Source organism: Furipterus horrens, unplaced genomic scaffold (genome assembly GCF_987537825.1).
Source record: "Furipterus horrens unplaced genomic scaffold, mFurHor1.1.pri manual_scaffold_4, whole genome shotgun sequence".
Taxonomy (NCBI): Eukaryota; Metazoa; Chordata; class Mammalia; order Chiroptera; family Furipteridae; genus Furipterus; species Furipterus horrens.
The window spans coordinates 51,522,741-51,543,859 of record NW_028327174.1 but is presented as its reverse complement, the minus strand read 5'-3'; the positions used below and the strand labels follow the sequence as shown (position 1 = coordinate 51,543,859).

Below are 21,119 nucleotides of genomic sequence, written 5' to 3'. Positions count from 1 at the left end.
ATTTTTCTGGTATATAAAACTTAAGGCTATATTTGGATTGTCTAGATTTATTTATTTTCTTTTTTCTTCCAAGCTCCATTTCACCATTTGTCCTGTTACAGTTAGGTAGGAACTGTCTAGCAACTATTTAGCTGTAAGTTAGCCTTAAGTGAAAAAGAATTTAGTAAATATAAGTTGGTTAGGGAGAAGTGAGTACAGAATGGCAGATAGATGGTGTCATAAACTTTGTGTTAAAAAATTAGTAAGAACTAAAAATATGTACCATTTATTCACTACTGTTGAAATATGGAAGACTAAAGGAACGGAAAAAAAAGTCTTCTGGTCACCAAGAAGGTTGGAGTGTTGTCCTGTAAACTGAAAAGTTGCAGGTTTAATTCTGGTCCAGGCACATAGCTAGGTTGTGGGTTCGGTCCCCAGTTTGATGTGTCTCTCTCACATTGATGTTTTTTCCCTCTCTCTCTCCCTCTTTTCCCCTCTCTAAAATCAATAAGTATGTCCTCGGTTGAGGATAAAAACAATAAAATAAAATATATAAAAGAGAGAAAAAGGAAAATAAATTTATTTTTTAAATTGTATGTGTTTTTGCCCTGGCTGGTATGGCTCAGTAGATGGAGAGCCAGCCTGAGAACCAATGGGTTGCTGGTTCGATTCCCAGTCAGGGCACATGCTTGAGTTGCGGGCCAGGTCCCCAGTTGGGGGCATGTGAGAGGCAACCACACATTAATATTTCTCTCCCTGTCTTTCTCCCTCCCCCTCTGTATAAATAAATAAAATCTTTTTAAAAAATTGTATGTGTTTTTTAGTACTTAGAATGGTGTCTGGCACTAGTAGGTACTCAATAAATATTTGAATGAATGATGGAATTTTTTTTTTTTTTAATCCTCAGCCTGAGGACATGCTTATTGATTTCTTAGAGAGAAGGAGAGAAACATTAGTGTGAGAGAGAAACATCAATCAGCTGCCTCTTGCAGACACGCTGACCTGGGGACTGAACCTGCAATTTAGGCATGTGCCCTGATTAGGAAGTGAACCTGCAGTCTTTCAGTTTATATGACAATACAACCAACTGAGCTAAAGTTTTCTTTTTCAAAGGAGAGTTTCAATACCTCAGGAAATTTGTATTCCACTTAAGTTCATACATTGTTTAGAAGAGTGTATTCTGAGATCATCGCTCATTAGAATCACTTTGCCCAAGTGGGTAAGATGTAAACTTTTTCTAAGAATTGAAAAACTTTTTGTTTTGACTTTAATCAATACCATTTTTAGGAATTTATGTTAGGAAAAAACCACACTGATTCGTCTTTTGGATTTGGTATACACAAGGTTTAGCATGCCCAGATATTATCTGTACTTCGTTTTGTCAAATACACAAAAGTAGAAATGAAATTTAAAAACATATATAAACAGGTTTATAAGCTAGTTGGTCTAGTTGTATACAGGCTTTTATAGTTATCATTTGGCTACTGCCTTCTGTAACAGATGCTGTAGCATATGCTTTAGACTGTGATAGCAGTGAACTAGTGATATTTTCTGTCTGTTAGAGAGTACTATATACCTATTAGTTTTTTCTAGTATTCCTAGGCCTGTCCCAATGCAGCTTCTAAGACCTTAACAGGCTCAGAACATTTAGGTTCTTTTCGAATATAAAATGTAGAATTCATCTGGATGACATACTTTTTTAAAGATTTTTATTTACTTATTTTTAGAGAGAGGGGAAGGGAGGGAAACGACAAAGTGAAAAACATCCATTGATTGTCTCTTGCACCCCCAACCAAGGGACCTGGCCCACAACCCAGGCATGTGCCCTGAATGGGAACCCAACTGGTGACCTTTCGGTTTGTGGGATGATACCCAATCCCCTGAGCACCAATCAGGGCGAGGACATTTTAAAGAGGCCAGCTCTTTCAACCCTGAACTGATAATTGAATCTCTTTATAGAGTAGATCTGACAAGACTTCTTTGCTTCAGACAAACATCCTCATTTCCTTCATATACTCTTCAAATAGCATGATGTGATGTCCCCTCAATTATTCTTATCTTTTTCTTAATTTTTAAAGTCCTCTTTTTAAAGTTTCATACTCAGAACTAAAAACAGTACTCAAGTGTTTTGATTTGCATAGAGACAAATGTCATTTCCATCATCAGACTGTTTTTAATGAAACCTGGTATCAGCATTTTTGGCAGCCCAATCACACTGTTTGTCTCATTGAAATAGACTTTTTCTTAAAGCCATAGTCTTTCTCATGTATATTGAGCCATTTTGTTGTTTTTAGTTCTAAGTGCATGGCTTAATATTTATCCTTATTAAATCTTATTAGATTTAGTCTCCTGTTCCAGCCAATTAGAATTACAGCGGGACCTCGGTGCTCGTTTTAATTTGTTCTGGAACTCATAATGAGTGCCAAAAGCAATGAGTACCACATGATGAAGTATTTCCTCTTGCATTTGTCACTCAGAAGTTCTAGCAAATGGGACAAGTCCTGAGCAAGCACTGAGTGCTGAAATATTTTTTTTCTTATCAAAATGCAATGAGTACAGGGTTTGATGAGTTCTGAAGCCGACAAGCACCAAAGTATGACTGTACTTTTAAAAGGTGATTCTTTTGCCCTGGCTGGTTTGGCTCAGTGGTTGGGTGGTGTACCGCAAGCCTAAAGGCCGCTGGTTCAATTCCCCGTCAGGACACATGTCTGGGTTGCAGGCCACGTCCCCAGTTGGGGGTGTGTGAGAGGCAGCCAATCGCACATTGATGTTTCTCTCCCACCCTCTCTAAAAATAAGTAAATTAATTAATTTAAAAAGTTGATTCTCTCATATAGTACATTTGCTTTTCTATCCCAGATTCCTGTGATTTGCATAGTTGATCATCATTGTGTTCGGTGTCCTCATCAAGTCATTTATTTGTAAAAAAATATGTTGCAGAGGACAAGTTTCTATAGGGTCCTGTGGCATACCACTAAACTATCTAGACTTATCTGTACTCTTTAGGTACAGTTATATAGCAAAATTCATGTTTTTTCACCTTGAATAGGGGTTTCATGAGAGTCTTTATACATTGCTAAAATCCAGAAATACTTATGCTTCTAACATTTGCTGGTCAAATCGTATCTAAAAAACAACAATGCATTAATTTGGTTATGGCTCCTAGTGATTCCTGATGCCCTGCCTAAATACTCAAACTGTCCTTTTATTTTTATTTATTTGTTATCAAACTGTTCTTTTAATAGCCTGTTTTACAGTCTTGCCCAGATTTCATGTCAGATCACTCTGGTGTAAGGTATGGAGAGTATATATGCTCTTCTCATTTTGAAAATTGCTACTACAGACATAAAAAGCTAATGTGACATTTGGCGTTATCAGAATCATGAGGTGTGTCTGAGTTTATAGAGTGTCATTTATGGATTTCAACTGTACATTCTTTAATTCTCCTGGTATATAATTTCATCCAGGTATATTAATTTCATTCCTTCACTTTTCAATAGTCTCCTTATTTATCTTGGACATTAATCTACTTTCCCCATATTTGGTCTCTTACTTTCAAAATGATTTTTCTTTACAGGAAAGACAGAAGAAAAACAGGAATGGATATGTTCTTCTGTCTTTGCTCATATTAATTAGTAATATGCTATTTATATCAAAGAGTGGAACTGTACCTCCCTTACCTTTTTTGCAAGTCTCAGCACATTCTGGCCTTCAGCTCAAGCTTGCTTCTATATATCAGTGCTACATTAAAAAAAAAAAAAGAGGTGTCTTTCCTTTTGTATGTATTTTTCTTGTGCATATCCTTCTAATTCTGAGTTGATCGGTGAACTTTTCATCTAGTCTTTCTAGATTCCTCCCCTCTTTTCCCCCCTCCATGTCAGATAATGTGAAATTGGCAGAATTCCATTTTTGAGAACCTCAGTCTTTTTGTCTTCCCCTTTAGCACCTCAGACCCCTGGGCTTGGGTCCTGTCTTCACTGTTTAAAGCCTGTTCTTTGAAAGTCTAGGAATCACATCTGATGTGTCCTTGTTCTTCCTATTTGGCTTGGTTGCTTTCTCTTGAGGCTCCCACCACTTCCTCTTTTCTGATCAGTTTCTTCTTGGTCAAATTAGGTTTAAAATATAATTCGCATTTCTTATGCCTTCTGGGTGATAGAATAATTAGCAAGGCACTTTTTAAAATTAAATGGGCTGCTTTTTAGTTGAATGAGCTTCTTCTATTTTTTATTTTAATTTTTATTTATTTTAAATTATTATTTTTCTATTACAATTGTCCCACTTTTTCCCCCATTGCCCCCCACCCACCCACCCCTTCTCCCACAGTCAATCCCCACCCTGTTATCCATGTCCATGGGTCATTTATACTAGTTCCTTGAGAATGAGCTTTTTCATTAGATGTTCAAGTAACAGAAATCTTTTACCACTTTGTGATAGAAGGCTACTACCAAGAAAGTAAGATAATTTCATCATTACTTGGTAGTCAGGACATCTCACTGGCTTCATGTTTAAAATGTGCAGAGCCATCTCCTGTCTTTGCCAGGTCTGCTCCCTGATCTGCCTGTAAATCCAAGGAAATCAGTCTACTTTTCTTTCCTCCTTAAAGGTGTTATGACCAGTTATTTACTGGATATTTTTTCTTTTGACCTCGGAGTAGTGTGTAGTCTCTTCAGTTATTGCCCTTTTATGCTTATAACATAGGGATATTGGCATGTTTTTCAAATGTTGTGTTTTCATCATGATAGAGTCCAAATGGGGGTTATAAATAGGAAAGTTAGAAGCTCACGACATCTTATTATTCCAAGTTAGTTTCTAATTTCTTTAGGTGCTGTGGATGCCTATCTACTTGCCTCTTGTACTCAACATAGACTTCATCAAACTTCTCCCTCTCTATGATCTAGTCTTCTCTCTAGAAAAGGGCTTTCAGCAGCTGGTCAGCCTCAGGGAGGTTAAACAGTAAGTTGTGAATGGGTACATTGAGAGGCTGCCTTATCTCAAAATGGTAATTTATACCTTGGGACCATGAAGCAGTCTTCAGAGGATCCCAGTTACATACAGGGAAAATCACTCCTGATCCTGCTATGCCACCACTCTTAGGTATTGATTTCTATTTAGCGGTGCATATTTGAAAAATATATGCAACTTATTTTTTTAACAGGTAAAATTTCCATATTCTTATGAGATGTTGAAAATTCCAAAATGATCACAATGTGTTAGGGCTGAGTATTTGGGAGAATACAAACAAAAATACAGATCATACCAAAAATATTTATTAAACACATAAAAGAGAAGTTATTCCTTCAAATAGCTTACATTTTATTGAATGAATTAAATACATGAAGCAATCAGAATATAATAAAATGGCAAATTACGTATTGGTAGCAACTACTTAGAGTTAACCAGGGTGAGTTTTCCTAATCTCTGCTCAATTTACCTCTGAGAAGGAGCAGACTTCTCTGTTTTTCCGAAATTGTTTCTTACTGAATTCGTTGTTGTTTTGGTATAAGCAGAGGCCTTGAACAGTAGTTAGAAGCGACCTTTAGCCTCCATCTCTAGGGATGTGCAACTGAATGGTTCCCACAGCGGAGTAAAAGAAATTCAGTGTACCAAGAACATAAGTAATTCAGATATATTTGAGGTCTTTAGATCTTACAATCTCTGAGAAAATATAGTTTTGTGTGTTTGGTTTGGCTGTACTATTTTGAGTTAATTTTAGGGGTAACTTTAGATCAATTTTAGAATTCCAGCCTCAAATTATAGTCCTTTGCTTAGTCATGATGGGTTAGGTGTAATGCCACATTTTATTGAGAAGATTAGGAACTGTTGCTATATATTAACCTTGCCGGGCACTGAAATTTGAGAAGGAAAAGAACACCCTACATTCCTAAAGGTTGGGCTGTTGCTATGTTGAAAAATCCGATTTGCCTTGATTCCTGGTAATCTTCACTAATCCTTCAAGGAATCATCAGATGTAATATTAAGAATGGCATGGCAACAAAGTCTCCCAAAGACTAATGTCTTTTATTACACTGTAACAAAAGGTATGTGAGTGTGTGCATGTGTGCAAGCTCTCTCACTCTTCTTTCTCTCTAAATATCATAACTGACAGTGCTACTAAGTGACTGACAGGTGGGTAATATACCGAGTATATGCTGGACAAAGGGATGATTCACATCCTGGGTGGGACAGAGCAGCAGGACAGCTTGAGATTTCATCACATACATTACTTAAAATTGTCTACAACTTAAAACTTAGGAACTGGTTTATTTGTGCAATTTTTCATTTAATATTTTCAGACTGCAGGTGACTACCATGTGGGAAACCATGGATAAGGAGGGTACTGCTGTTTAAAGATACTGCGGTTGGTACCTTTCTGAGAACAAACATATTACCACAAGTCCTAAATTGAGATTTTGGTATTCTACATACAATTTTCAGAGTCCTTCTAGGAATACCTAGGTTTCCCAGAATGCAGTCTTTGGATGCTGAGGTGGTTTTAACTGTGAGTATCTGTCATTGCTCACGCTGTTATGGTCAGGGGGATATCATAGGAGGTAATCCGAACTGAATGGTTGGGAAGAAACTCCACAAAATGAGTAGAGTTTATGATTTTACAAAGCAAATGGCAGTTAAATTGCTTCAACAATAAATCTGTTCTTGCACCTTTGTCAGATGTTAACAAGAGTCATTTATTTGTTTTATTTTAGTGATGTCCTCGCATTGCCCATTTTTAAGCAAGAAGAGTCAAGTTTGCCTCCTGATAATGAGAATAAAATCCTACCTTTTCAATATGTGCTTTGTGCTGCCACCTCTCCAGCAGTGAAACTCCATGATGAAACCCTGACATATCTCAACCAAGGTTAGATGCATTCTTATTTGTTGGTAATATTACAGCCCTGCTGGATTCATGGTATTTAATTAGATACACTTTATGTAAAAAGTACATCTTTCTAGTGTGACCTGTAAAAAGGCTTACTTCAGATATATGAGCTTTAATGTCATATGTCATATATACTGATGACTGGCTTCTTTCGTCTACCTGCCCATTTTTAGTTCCCATCTCCATCTTTTTTTCTAATCATGGTCCCTGGACATGGTTACCATCTGAGAAGTATTACCCTACCCAGCATTATTATTTGTCAGTTGCGTGGCCTTGAACATGTTGCTTGAACTCCTTATGTTTCAGTTTTCTTATCTGTAAAAATGGAATTGATAATACCTTAGAGAGTTGTATGAAAACACTTACCACTGTACCTAGCATATATAAGGATTATAGTTGTCATTACTAATACTAATAATATTATACTCTTGTATATTCCACCAACTAAATTTTTTTTTTTTGCCTCTAAAACAATTTATGAATGCCCCTGCATTTAACAACTATCTGTTATACATTCATAAACAAGATATTGTGGGGGAAACAAACTTTCCTAAGATTCTATCTCTATTTTTCTAAGATAGACAAGGTTTTCTCTTGTCTATACAGTAAGTTTTACTCTATCCTTAAGTGATTTGAAAACCTCTTTCTACAATGTATCACTTCTAGATGATGTTGGCAATATGGCAGTAATGATGTCCGCCAACATACATTGAGCCATTAAGTGCTAGGTATTGTTTTATATGTTTTATATGTATTAGGCATTTATTCCTCTTAACAGCCCTATGAGGTGGATTACTAAATATTATTCCCATTTTATGGATGAGGCAACTGAGGCGAAGATTAAGAAACTTAAAAAGTTCACACAATGGGAGAACTGGGTTTTAATTATTTTTTGTTTTAAAGATTTTATTTATTTATTTTTAGGGAGAGGGGAGGGGAGGGAGACAAAGAGAGAGAAACACTTATATGCGAGAGATACATCTATCGGTTGCCTCTCACATGCCTTCAACTGGGGACCTGGCCCACAACTCAGGCATATGCCCTGACTGGAAATTGAACTGGGGCCTTTTGGTTTGCAGATTGGTACTCAATCCACTGAGCCACATCAGCCAGGGCTAATTTTTAAAAAAATATTTTATTTATATCTTTTTAGAGAGAGGGGAAGGGCGGAAGAAAGAGAGAGAATCATTGATCAGTTACCTCTTGCATGTCTCCAGCTGGAGACCTGGCATGCAACCCAGGCATGTGCCCTGACCAGGAATCAAACCAGCGACCTTTTGGTTCATAGGCTGGCAATCAATCCACTGAACCACACCAGCCAGGGCAGAACTAGGTTATAGGTCCAGGGAATAGTTTGGTTTCCACCTACACTGAACTCCTGAGGAAAGGGACCAGGGCTTATGTACGAGGTCTGTCTGGAAAAAGTCCAGCTGTTGTTAACATAATGAAAACAGTTTGTGTGACATTGATGTAACCTGGCAGCCAAGGAGAGTGGACTGGAATGTGTGTGTGTGAACAATGACGACTTCACTGTACTAGTCAATGGGGGCAGTAGACACCATTGAGTGAGCATGTGTACTGTGTTGCCATGGCATTCAAAATGACTGAGCAAGTTGTGCAATGAATCTGCATCAAATTTTGCTTGAATATTCCTCTGCGGAAACTATTCAGATATTTCAGAAGGCCGCAGCTATGGGCAACTGGTGATTGGCAGCTTCATCACGACAACGTACCTGCTCATGCATCACATCTGCAGAGTTTTTTTGTGAAACATCAAATCACCCAGGTGACTCAGCCCCCCTACAGCCCAGATTTGGTGCCCTATGACTTCTGGCTTTTCCCAAAACTAAAATCACCTTTGCAAGGGAAGAGATTTCAGACTGTGAGATTCAGGAAAATGCAACAGGGCAACTGATGGCAATCGGGAGAACTGTATGAGGTCCCAAGGCGCCTAGTTTGAAAGGGACTGAGGTGTCATTGTTCTGTGTACAATGTTTCTTGTATCTTGTATCTTCTTCAATAAATGTCTCTATTTTTCATATTATATGACTGGATACCTTCTGGACGGAAGGTATGCTTTATCCCAAACAGAATCTAACATCACTTTAAAAGCAAAAAAAAAAGTTGCTAAAATGTCTTTTTTGGGAATAGGAGTGTGAAGAAAGAGGATTCTTTAAGTCTATTAATAATTCCAAGTCACGATTCTGTCTGAAAGATGAATGGTCCTCATGGGATTGCAAGGGCAGTGGTATACATACACATCCATGCCTGGACCATTTTCTAGCTGCCCCAACTCCAAGTTGATTCTAGAGACGTGGGTTGCCTCTGGGCCCCTCAGTCTACCTGCAGGTAAACCACTGGTGGAGGGGGAAGCGTGTCACAGCCTGCCGTGTCATGGGAATGAGGGGTTTCTCATCTCCTTCCTCTTACAGCATACAGGTTCCAGCTCCCTCCTGGGTGCCCTGGGGCCTACCACACACCTGCCCTTTCCCTGAGCCACCTTTCTGAGTCTGAATGCCTGGATGCACTGACAGTTCTTTCTCCTATTCCCGGGACTCACACCCCTAAGCCCATCTGACAAAGCACGGTGGACCCATACTTAGAATCCACAGAGAACACTTCTCTCCTTAAAATTCAACTCACTGCTGCCACAACAAACCACACAGAAACTCTCCTCCCAAATGAATTTTGGAAAGTTAATTATGATGAATATAATACATGGTTACTTTTTCTTCTAGGACAGTCTTATGAAATCCGAATGCTAGACAATAGGAAACTTGGAGAACTTCCAGAAATTAATGGCAAGTTGGTGAAGGTAAAAGAAAATGAGTAAATCATTCCTCTAAACATCCTTTTACTGACCCTTTGTAATATTCTTCTGCTTCCGTAAAGGGCTTGGTGATATCTTACCTGCTACAATTTGCTGTCAGAGTGGTAAACTGTTGTATTATTTTGGAGGGTCAGAGTGAGGCCCTCATACACATGGACTTTTCAAATCTACAGAAAAGAAGACCTATCACTCCATGTCAGGATAGTCTCCTGACTCAGTGAAATTCTTTTGGGTGGAATAAAGTAACCTTGAGATCCTTAGAGAAGTTCCAGTGTGTCTTTGGATACTTGGTCTAGTAGCAAGGAAAACAGAAGCTAGTGTTGATGAATAGCAATTTTCTTTGTCTAGACTGATGGTAATGAACTGACAATACAGTTGGGACAGAGGAGTTGTCAGCAGCTGTAAAAGGTGGTAAGAAGGATATTAATAGACACCTCTGCAAAGTAAGAGTAACAACAGGAAAGTTGATGGAAGTAGCTGCTATGTACTCTCAGTGTTTACAGTTTACCTGATGGGTTAGCAAGCAGAGGACTTGGTGAGTTTTCATGTACCGCTGAAGAGTCAAGCCGAATATTGCATGGTAACAATAGGGGAATGTTGAAATGCTTCCAATAGGAGTCCTTTGGCTGATGTTTCAGCCAAATATGGTACTGGTCAAACTATAAAGATTATATATGAGCAATTATAAAATTTACCTTAAAATAGAACTTGGTATGGTATGGGTTTTAGAATGAAATAGGTCTTTCCCTGGCTGAGTAGCTCAGTTGGTTAGCATGTTTTCCCAATACACCAAACTTGAAAGGTTCAATCCCCAGTCAGGGCACATACAAGAAACAGCCAATGAATGCATAAATAAGTGGAACAACAAATCAGTGTTCCCCCCTGCTCCCAAATAAATAAAAATAAGTAGATAAATAATAGAGTGAAATAGGTCTTAAGAAAAACAATTTTAGGTGTATCTAGAAACCAACTGGGGGCGACTACTACAATTTTTTGTTTCTCAGCATTGGTCCTATTATTTGATTTTGTTGCTTCATTTTAGAGTATATTCCGTGTAGTGTTCCATGACAGACGGCTACAATACACTGAACACCAGCAGCTGGAGGGCTGGAGGTGGAACCGACCTGGAGATAGAATTCTTGACATAGGTGAGTTAAGGGAATCTGTTGCCTAGGAAATGCATGTAACTATGGTCTGAGAATTGGTGTTCCAGAATGCTTCAGGGGCTCAATTAGCATGAATTGGAAGTGGTTTTTGACAAAGTATAAAATATTATTGGTATGATGATACCAGAAGTTGGAAAGTGCAGACACGTCAGTTCCATAACAGTCACATTTATTACTTCGGGGGGGTGGTGGTGGTGGTGGTGGTGGTGGTGGTGGTGGTGGTGTGTGTGTGTTTTAATTTAGTTGTAAAATATATATTACATTTTAACTATTTCTAATAAGTGAAATTATTCAGTATTTATATTTTTGTGATTGGCTTATTTCACTTAGCATAATCCTCAGGGTTTATTTATGTAGTTGCATGTATCAGAATTTCCTTCCTTTTTATGACTAATAATATTCCTTTGTGTATAAATACTACATTTTGTTTTTCCATTCACCCCCTCAGTAGATGCTTGGGTTGATTCCACCTTTTGGCTATTGTGAATGAATAGTGCTACTATGAACATGGACTTATTTCACTCTCTGCTTTGAATTCTTTTGGGTATATTATGTGGTAATTATAGTCTTAATTTTTTGAGGAACCACCATACTGTTTTCCACAGTGGCTGCACATTTTACATTCCTATCCGAATGTGTATGGGTTCTAATTATTTTACCTCGATGGCAAAACTTATTTTCTTTCTTTTTTGTTTTTATTTTTTTTATATTAGCCATCCTAATGGATATGGATGGGTATCTCATTGTGATTTTGATTTACATTTTTCTAATGGTTAGTGATGTTGGGTATCTTTCCATGTGCTTATTGGCCATTTGTATATCTTCTTTGGAGAAATATGTATTTAAGTCATTTGCCCATTTTCTTAATCTGGGTGGTGGTTGTTGTAGGGCTGTAGGAGTTCTTTATATATTCTGGATGTTAACCCCATATTAGATACATGATTTGCACTATTTTCTCCCATTCTGTGTGGGTTGTCTTTTCACTATTGATAGTATCCATTGACAGACAAAAGTTTTAAATTTTGATGTTGTTGTTGTTGGCAGCCGTCTGTCTCGAGAGACGATGGTGTAGCTTCTTAAGAGTCTATCTGCACCGCCGAGAATGGCTGTGCAGTCCGACTCGGGAGTGACACGGTATCTGTCTCCTCCCGTGTTGAATCGACATCTTGCGATGACGCTGGAGTGTCCTCTCCAGTGAAGCTGAAGCTACAGAGCCTGGGCAGGGTGATATGGAGGGTCTGCTGTTGCCCATGCAGCAGACCCCCCCTCTCTTCGCAGCTGAAGGGTCCAAGGGAAAGACGGAGTCAATACAGCTTGGCTTCAGGTGCGCCGCAGGAGTTGCCGGTGTTGACTACAACGTCAAACCGCCTTAGGGACTCCGGCTCCGGATTTTCTGTCGGGGTTTACTCCCTTAGCCTTTCCCCTGAAGAGGTATGCCGCAAGGCAGCGGAGGTTTTTTGGAGTCAGAGTTTTCCTTCTCTGATGTACCCTGACTGGAAGATCGAACCAGCGACACTTAGCTCGCAGGCCGACGCTCAATCCACTGAGCTAAACCAGCCAGGGCAAATTTTGATGTAGTTTAGTATATAGTCTATGTTTGTGCTTTTTTTTTTTTTTTTTTTTAATTGCCTGTGCTTTTGGTGTCACATCTGAGAAATCATTGCAAAATCCAATGTCATGAAGTTTTTCCTGGTATGTTTTCTAAGAGTTTTATAACTTTGGGTTTAGATGTACATCCATTTTTTTTGAAGTTAATTTTTGTATATGATGTAAAGTAAGTGTCCTTCATTCTTTAAATGTGGGTATCTAGTGTTTCCAACATCATTTTTTAAAAAGATTTTTAAAATTTATATTTAGAGAGAGGGGAAGGGAGGGAGAAAGAGAGGGCAAGAAACATCAGTGTGTCAGTTGCCTCTTGCACACCTCCAACCAGGACCTGACCTACAACCCACGCATGTGCCCTGACCAGAAATCGAACCAGTGATCTTTTGGTCCGTGAGGAGATGCCCAACCCACTGAGCCATACCAGTCAAGGCTCCAACACCATTGTTGAAAAGACTGTCCTTTACCATTGAGTGGCCTTGTCACCTTTGTCTAAAATCATTTTACCATATATTTGAACGTTTGTTTCTGGGCTCTATTCTGTTCCATTCCTCCCTATGTCCATCTTTATGCCAGTACCACACCGTTTTGATAACTGTAACTTTGTAACAGGTTTTGAAATCAGAAAGACTGAGACCTCCAGTTTTGTTATTTTTCAAGATTGTTTTGGCTATTCAGTGTCTGATAAAAAGGGACTAGGTTTTTTCCCTAAATTTCTTAAGTTCTTTTACTTTACTAATACCTGAGAACTTATTAGTGCTTTGTCTTACCTAAAGTAAGAGGCCTGGATTAGAATCCATGTCTCTTGGTTTGCAGTTCAGGTTTTTCTATTCTGCTACACAGAGTAGAATTTGTTTTTCTTTCTTTATTTATTATTTAAGTATATTTTATTGATTATGTTGTTACAGTAGTCCCAATTTTATCCCCTTTGCTTCCCTCTGTCGAATACCCAGCAATCCCACCCCCCCTTAGTTCATGTCCATGGGTCGTGCCTATAAGTTCTTTGGCTTCACCCTTTCCTATATTATTCTTAACTTCCCCAGTCTATTTTATACCAACCGATTATGCTTCTTAATCCCTGCACCATTTCCCCATTTTTCCCCCTTCCCACTCCCAGCTGATAACCCTCTAAATGATGGCTATACCTACGATTCTGTTCCTATTCTGGTTTGCTTAGTTGGATTTTCTTTTCACTTTTTAGATTCAATTGTTGATAGTTGTGAGTTTGTTGTCATTTTAGTGTTCATAGTTTTGATCTTCTTTTTCTTAAATAAGTCCCTTTAACATTTCATACAACAATGGCTTGGTGATAATGAACTCTTTTAGCTTTACCTTGTCTGGGAAGCACTTCATCTGCCCTTCCATTCTAAATTTTAGCTTTGGGGGGACGGGGAAAAATAAATAAATTATAGCTTTGTTGTATAGAGTAATCCTGGTTGTAGGTCCTTGGTTTTCATCACATTGAGTACTTCTTGCCAGTCTCTTCTTGCCTGCAAAGTTTCTTTTGAGAAATCAGCTGAAAGTCTTATAGACACCCCTGTGTAGGTAACTCATTGCTTTTCTCTTGCTGCTTTTAAGATTCTCTTTTCATCTTTCACCTTTGGCATTTTAATTATGTTGTGTCTTGGTGTGGTCCTTTTTGGGTCTAGCTTGTTTGGGACTCTCTGTGCTTTCTGGACTTGTATGTCTATTTTCTTCGCCAAATTTGGGGAGTTTTCCTTCATTATTTTTTCACGTAAGCTTTCAATTTCTTTCTCTTCCTCTTCTTCTGGCACTCCTATAATTTGGATGTTGGCACGTTTAAAGTTGTCCCAGAGTTTCCTAAGCCTCTCCTCATTTTTTTCAATTCTTTATACCTCATTCTGTACTGATTGACTGTTTTTTCTTTCTTTTGTTTCAAATCATTGATTTGAACCCTAGTTTCCTTTTCTTCACCATTGGTTTTGTGTGGATTTTCCTTCGTTTCACTTAGCATAGCCTTCACTTCCTCCCTTGTGCGTCTGCCATACTCAAGCATATCTGTCAAGCTTGTGAGCATCTTTATCACCAGTGTTTTAAATTCTGCATCTGTTAGGTTGGTTGTCTCCTCGTTGCTTAGTTCTCCCACTGGAACCTTGATCCATTCCCCCTTTTGGGTCATACCTCTCTGTCTCCTCATCTTGACAGGCTCCTGTGTTTGTTTGCCTCCGCGTCCCAGGTAGAACTGTCACTCCTGTTACATTGTAAGGGGTGGAGCCTTTGGTGTTTATTCGTCAGTACCCTTTTCACCATGTTGTGGCACTGTATGTGGGGCAGGGGTCAGAGAGGGAACAATGCCACTTGCTCAGCACTCATCCCTTTTCCAGGCACTTCTTCCACTTCCGTATGGGACTGGCGCCTCTTAGCTGTTGCCCTGGCTGTCATTCCCAGAGTGGGTAGGTCTGCAGACATTCTAGGACCATGGGGGCCCTTTAAACAAGTGGATTCTGCTGAGAGACTGGCAATTTCTTCCTCCGCCCCAGCCCCCACTGGTTTGCACAGTCAGAAGCAATGAGGCTTGATTTTCCCTGGCGCTGGGACCGTGAGCTTTGTGGTCTGGTCAGGAGCTGGGAGTGCTCCCCAGGCATCCCTCCTGACTTTTTAAAACGTGTGACTGCACTTTCCACTGGCCTGCCGCTGCCGCTGCCACCACAATGTGTCCTCCCGCCCCGGCTCTGCCTCTCTTACCTGTCTGGATGAATATTTCTTCTTTATATCTTTGTTTGTTGAACTTCCATGCAGCTCGATTTTCTGGAACTTCTGGTTGTCTCTAGTTTTGAAGTAGTTGTATTCCTTCTTAGTTGTGGAGGGAGACCCAATGTGTGTTTAGGCCTCCATCTTGGCCGGAAATCTAGAATTTGTTTTTCTTAAATTATGGCACATAAGGGAAAGATCTTTACAAATATGCACACAATCTTTCTTCATAAACATACTTTGAATCCCAGCATCTGTATATTTGATCTCTTATGGATTACTATCTCCTGTTTGTAAACACAGTTAAATCTAGGTACTACCCATTTTACCTGAGAAAACACTGGTCCTCATACAGATATCTGGATATTCGTATGTTAAAATTGGCTTTAGGATGAATCCAACACAACTAACAGTGGAGTGGGACCCACTTAACACTTTCTTGTTTGAATCACTGATACTAAAACAGTATAGTTGTAGCACAGTTATGATAATAAATGTTAGCCTGGCCTTATTTCCTAGTTTTAATATTAATAGTCAGGGAATGGTATTTGATTATATGATATACAGAACGAAAAGCAAAGTTCTACTAAAGCTCATTCATTTTTGCTTACCTCTTGAGTGTAAGATCTATCACTTTGTTAAAGGATTATTTGATAACTTCTATCTATGATACAGTGCTTTCTGCCTTTATTCAGATACTGTACTTTATCCTATAGCAGTGCTCTTAGTGTACTTCTGGTGGTAACACTCATCTTAAAACTAAGTGAAACAGATTCTAAGTTACAATTTTCATGACACTAGAGCCTGTGTAGAGTAAATCTAAAGTAGAATTTTGGGAAATTTAAAAGAAAATGCTTTTAAATTGTTTCATTTTAAACAAACTTTTTCAAGTGGAAAAAAATACTCAGAAGGAAAATACTCATGTCAAGTTTAGCTCTATTCAAACCCTTTTCACTGACAAAAAAAATCTTGGTAACTAGGGACCAATAATACCTGTAGAAGGATCAGTGCTTTTTTTACCCAGTAGTACTCATAATTGTTCAATTATTACCATTTGTTTCTCAGATATCCCAATGTCTGTGGGTATAATCGATCCTAGGGCTAATCCAAACCAACTAAATACAGTGGAGTTCCTGTGGGATCCTTCAAAGAGGACATCTGTGTTTATTCAGGTAAAGCATTGCAAATGGGGTTCCAGTTTTAAAGAGCATCTCTAACTACCAATTTGTTTCTTAAAGGATAAAACATGTTGAGTTGGAAATCTTTACAGGGTTCCAGTCTATAAAGTGCAGTCTCCGCTACATGTTCCAGAAAGCAATAAGGAGTTTCTAATTTCCCCAACGTATTTATTTGTTACTCCCCAATGCTTACTAACAGCTGCATAATACAGAGTGGGGCAAAAGTAGGTTTACAGTTGTTAATGTGGGAAACAATACAGTAATTAATAATACAGGAATAAATTGTTTTGCATACTCAGAACTGTAAACGTACTTTTGCCCCACCCTGTATTTTATTCTGATTGTACCATAACTTATCTAACAATTATTTAGCATTGAGATTGTCCTAATTTTTCACTATTATCCATAAAGTTATTTTGAACATTTTTATACTTAAAATTTGATTTGCATATCTGATTATCTTCTTTGGGTAGATTCTTTGAAAATTCTTACTTGCCATAATGAGAATAGTTTTTTTATTGAGTAGTTCCCATGAAATAGTTAACTGTGTTAAGTATAACACTTGGTATACATTTTATTTAAAATTTTCAACAATAATCCTGTGGAGTAGGAACAGTCCTTGAGGCTTAGAGAAGTTAATAACTTACCCAAGCTAGTATTTGGTCACTCAAGGTTCCACTGTTCATGTTCACCAAGGTTTTAGACTTTATGCGGTAGCCAAATCTTTTTTTCCCTTATTGCCAGCTTTCATATTTACCATTTTCCCAGCATGGATGGTGCTTCCACTTTCTAAAGTCTATCTAAAAGTTCAAGAAACTTTTATTAACAGAAAAAAGAAATCATTTCTCTTTTATGTTAACTCTGTATTCTGTTAAGCAGTTAATGAATTTAATTCCTCACGGTTTTTGTTAACATTGGATCTATACATTTACTTTGTTTGCATTTGTAAATCATTTAAGTTTTCCTCAATTTCACCATTAGACTGTAAGTTCTTCAAGATAAAAACAGTAAAAATTTTTCTGGTAGATGTTCATTACTCTTTTTAAAGGTTTTACAGTTAGCAGTTGCTCAAAAAATGTTGACTGGTTTGTCTGGAAGCAGTAGCCAAACCCAGATGTTGTATCCTCTTCAGGTACACTGTATTAGCACAGAGTTCACCATGAGAAAACATGGCGGAGAAAAGGGGGTGCCATTCCGAGTACAAATCGATACCTTCAAGGAGAATGAGAATGGGGAATATACTGAGCACTTGCACTCAGCCAGCTGCCAGATCAAAGTCTTCAAGGTATTCCTGGGCATTGTGGTGGCCCTTGGAAATGACTTTCCTCCTTTTAGTTGTAACATTTAGTCACCAAGTCAAAAAGTCAACTTGTCTTTTTTCAAAAACTAAGAAAACTCAGGGAGTTTCAGGGTGTTTCTTTGAATGCCCTTAAAGCCTGTGGAAGTTACCATTTCTTCTAAAAGCTCACAAAATTATGAAAACTTAACAGTTTTGGTTATATTCATACTTGATCTTTCTTTATTTTGATTTTTATTTTTGTCACATGGAAAAATATGTTCTCATTGCAAAAGGTCCATTCATACAAAAAAATTTAGAGCTCAAAACTGACGTTCCCCTTTACCACTCTTACCCTGACCTCCCACCCGCTCTCCCCAGAGGTAACCACTGTTATAATTTAGTACGTATGTATCCTTCTAGTCCCCTTCTGTGCTTTTATATGCATATGTACATAGGTATACACATGCTTTCCTTTCTTTCAAACACAAGTGGGATTATACTTATGAACTGTTTTGAGCCTTGCTTTTTTCTGTGTGCTTTAGAGATCTTTCCAGGTCTATAGCTGTAGCTCTTACTCTTTTTAAACTCCATCAAACATTTAAATTTTCTACTTTCAGACTTATGTGCAATGATGCATTTTTTCTTTATATCATTGTAACATATCTTTGTTTCATTTGTGACTATTTAAGTTTTGAGAACTAATATTGTTGGGTTGAAGGATGAGTTTAAAAAAAAGTATTTCTCATTCTAGCCCAAAGGTGCAGACAGAAAGCAAAAAACAGATAGGGAGAAAATGGAGAAACGGACACCTCATGAAAAGGAGAAATATCAACCTTCCTATGAGACAACTATACTCACAGAGGTAAAGGGATTTCTTTGGTGATAATTTCAATCAATACTTTTTACTCTTAAGAAAAATCCAAACATTTTATAGTATATACATATGTCAAATCATTATGTTCTAATTTACCTAAAACTAATATAATGTCATATGTCATTTATATCTCAGTTTTTTAAAAATTGCTTTCTGCCTGCTCAAAACTTACTTGTTCTCTTAGTTATGGGGGCCTCTGAGGAATTAAAATTTACTTTTACCAATCAGAATGAGCTATTCAAGTAAAAATGGTTTGGTGGAACACTGGAGTCAATTATACTTTTTAATATCTAAGTTGTCCTTTGTTTTAGTGTTCTCCGTGGCCCGAAATCACCTATGTCAATAATTCCCCGTCACCTGGCTTCAACAGTTCCCATAGCAGTTTTTCTCTTGGAGAAGGGTAAGTCTGGGAAATGAAATTGGTTTTACGTTAGTCCTAAGTGTGTATTTTTAAATTATCATTCTACAAACAAGGTATTTCCTAATAAGTATTTCTGTTTGGTCGGTCTTAGATGGATTTATGTAGTAACTGAGGCTTTGGACTGCCTTTACGACACTGAAAGAGGTGTTTGTTTTTTGTTTTTTTCTTTCTTTCTAAGTTTATATAACTTGTCTCATAGAGGAGAGAGCATTGGAATAGATTAGGCTTTGTTGCCATAGCAAGCTCATCTGCTTGCAAGAGACTGAAATAATTTTATATACCCCTTTCTCTTCTTTTTTCCTCCCATTAGAAAATTATGTTTATGGTCACTTTTTAGTGATTCAGGGACTGATTTTCTGGGCTTTCCATTTTTCCCTGTTACTTGTGGTTATTTCACTTCCTGATCATACTCTGACCACAGAGTGGTCATCAGGAATTGAAACACATATGTACAAATACCAGTATCTGTTTTGCTACTTATTAAGAATGATCCTAATACCAAATTATCATGAATCTTTGCTAATCTGGGGAAGAAGGTTGAACATGGTAGCTAAAGAGTGTCTTATCTCCCTAGCATTTAGCATGTATTCCACATAGGCTATATTGAAATTTCAAATAGGCAATGAAGTGTGTGGCTATATTGCTTGGTTGTGATGTTTGTTTTTTAATTTATTTAGGTTCTGTGTCTAAACTACTTCTGAAAGTATGTAATTAAGGTGGCTTACATATTCAAAATGTAATGATTAAGAATAAAAATAGGTATAAGTTGTAGAATAGATAACTAGGGCCTTGAGATAAGTTAATCACTAAATTTGAGTACTGAATTTGAATTTTGCAATTAAGGGAAAAAATGAAGAAGAAAAAGATCCTTGGGGAAAAAAAAACCTCTTATTACCCATGTGGATTATTCAGTCTACTTATAAGCAATTTAAAATACTAGGATTTAAGAGGTTTTTTTCTTCTTTATCATGTATTTATTATTAGGCTCACATTCCTCTCCTAAAAGAAGTAAATATTAGGGAAGAGGAATAATATGTAAAGTGAAAGGGAGTACAGGGAACAAACAAGTGTGTAAATAGCCCTTGGATTACAAAATTACAAAATCAGATAACACTGATTTTTGAAGCTGCTTTAAAGTAATTGTTTTTTATTATTAAAATTGTGTGACCTGTCCTGGCTGATGTGACTTAGTGGATTGAGGACCAGCCTGCGAACCAAAAGGTTGCAGGTTCAGTTCCCAGTCAGGGCACATGCCTAGGCTGTGGGCCAGGTTCCTGGCTGGGGGGGTGTGAGAGGCAACAAATCGATGTATCTCTCACCCATTGATGTTAAGAAGAAAAAAATAATTATGTGATCCCATTGCATTTCATAAATTTTATTCTAATACTTTTTTCTGTGTATGTTTTTACATTTATATATTTAATGCAGTGGTAAATTATATTGATTACTTTTATACTCTGATATTTAGTTTATATCCTTATAAATTTGTTAGTCTTTATGCCATAATTTATCTAATCAGGCCCAACTTACTGGAATCTTGATTTTTTTTTTTACAATTTTTCCAAAAATAAAATGTTGGAATTGGCATAGTTTCTCTTCCCTCACCCCCTAAAAGTCTTTACAATAAATAAACAGAAAATAGAAGTATTGGGTCCAAGAGTAAGAATGTTTTATGAAAGCACACAGATTCCTTTAAATCTGTAATTTAGGACTTATGAGAGTGAAGAATGAAATGATGAACCCTCGTATGTGTCATGGACTCATCCTTTCATTATAAATGTTTCTTTAGAAATGGCTCACCAAACCACCAGCCAGAGCCGCCCCCTCCAGTCACAGATGTAAGTCTAAAGTTAAATGTCAGTTATTTGCAATGTCTAATAATACTTTGATGACTGTGCAGTTCAGTACCAGCGCCCAACTTCTAAGGTGTATTCATTCGCTCATTAAATATTTATTGAATTTTGACTGTGAACCAGATACTATGCTAGGGACTAAATATATAAGACAAGTAACACAGGACCCTTGTGTTTAAGGAACTTGTAGTCTAGTGGGGGAAGATAAGCATGGGAATCCAAAGTACCTTGCATGGTTAGAGAAAGAAGAATGGATGTATAAACAACTTGCAAGCAAACTAGGCCTGTCTGAGTGTGGGTGTATTGGCTGCTTCTTACTTAATAATGTAACATTTACCTTTTTTAAAGT

At 37.6% G+C, this 21,119-nt stretch overlaps 1 protein-coding gene across 3 annotated transcripts in view; it reads left to right on the top strand.

Annotated features, from left to right (window-relative positions):
• TFCP2 (transcription factor CP2) overlaps positions 1-21,119 on the top strand; it is a 49,567-nt gene that overhangs the window by 21,223 nt on the left and 7,225 nt on the right. For all 3 annotated transcript variants that reach the window (XM_090273173.1, XM_090273172.1, XM_090273171.1), the window contains exons 2-9: positions 6,683-6,834; positions 9,594-9,670; positions 10,728-10,833; positions 16,231-16,337; positions 17,476-17,628; positions 18,374-18,484; positions 18,808-18,896; positions 20,707-20,755. In XM_090273173.1, coding sequence (XP_090129299.1) covers positions 6,683-6,834; positions 9,594-9,670; positions 10,728-10,833; positions 16,231-16,337; positions 17,476-17,628; positions 18,374-18,484; positions 18,808-18,896; positions 20,707-20,755 — 844 coding nt within the window. The remainder of the gene's footprint in view (positions 1-6,682; positions 6,835-9,593; positions 9,671-10,727; positions 10,834-16,230; positions 16,338-17,475; positions 17,629-18,373; positions 18,485-18,807; positions 18,897-20,706; positions 20,756-21,119) is intronic.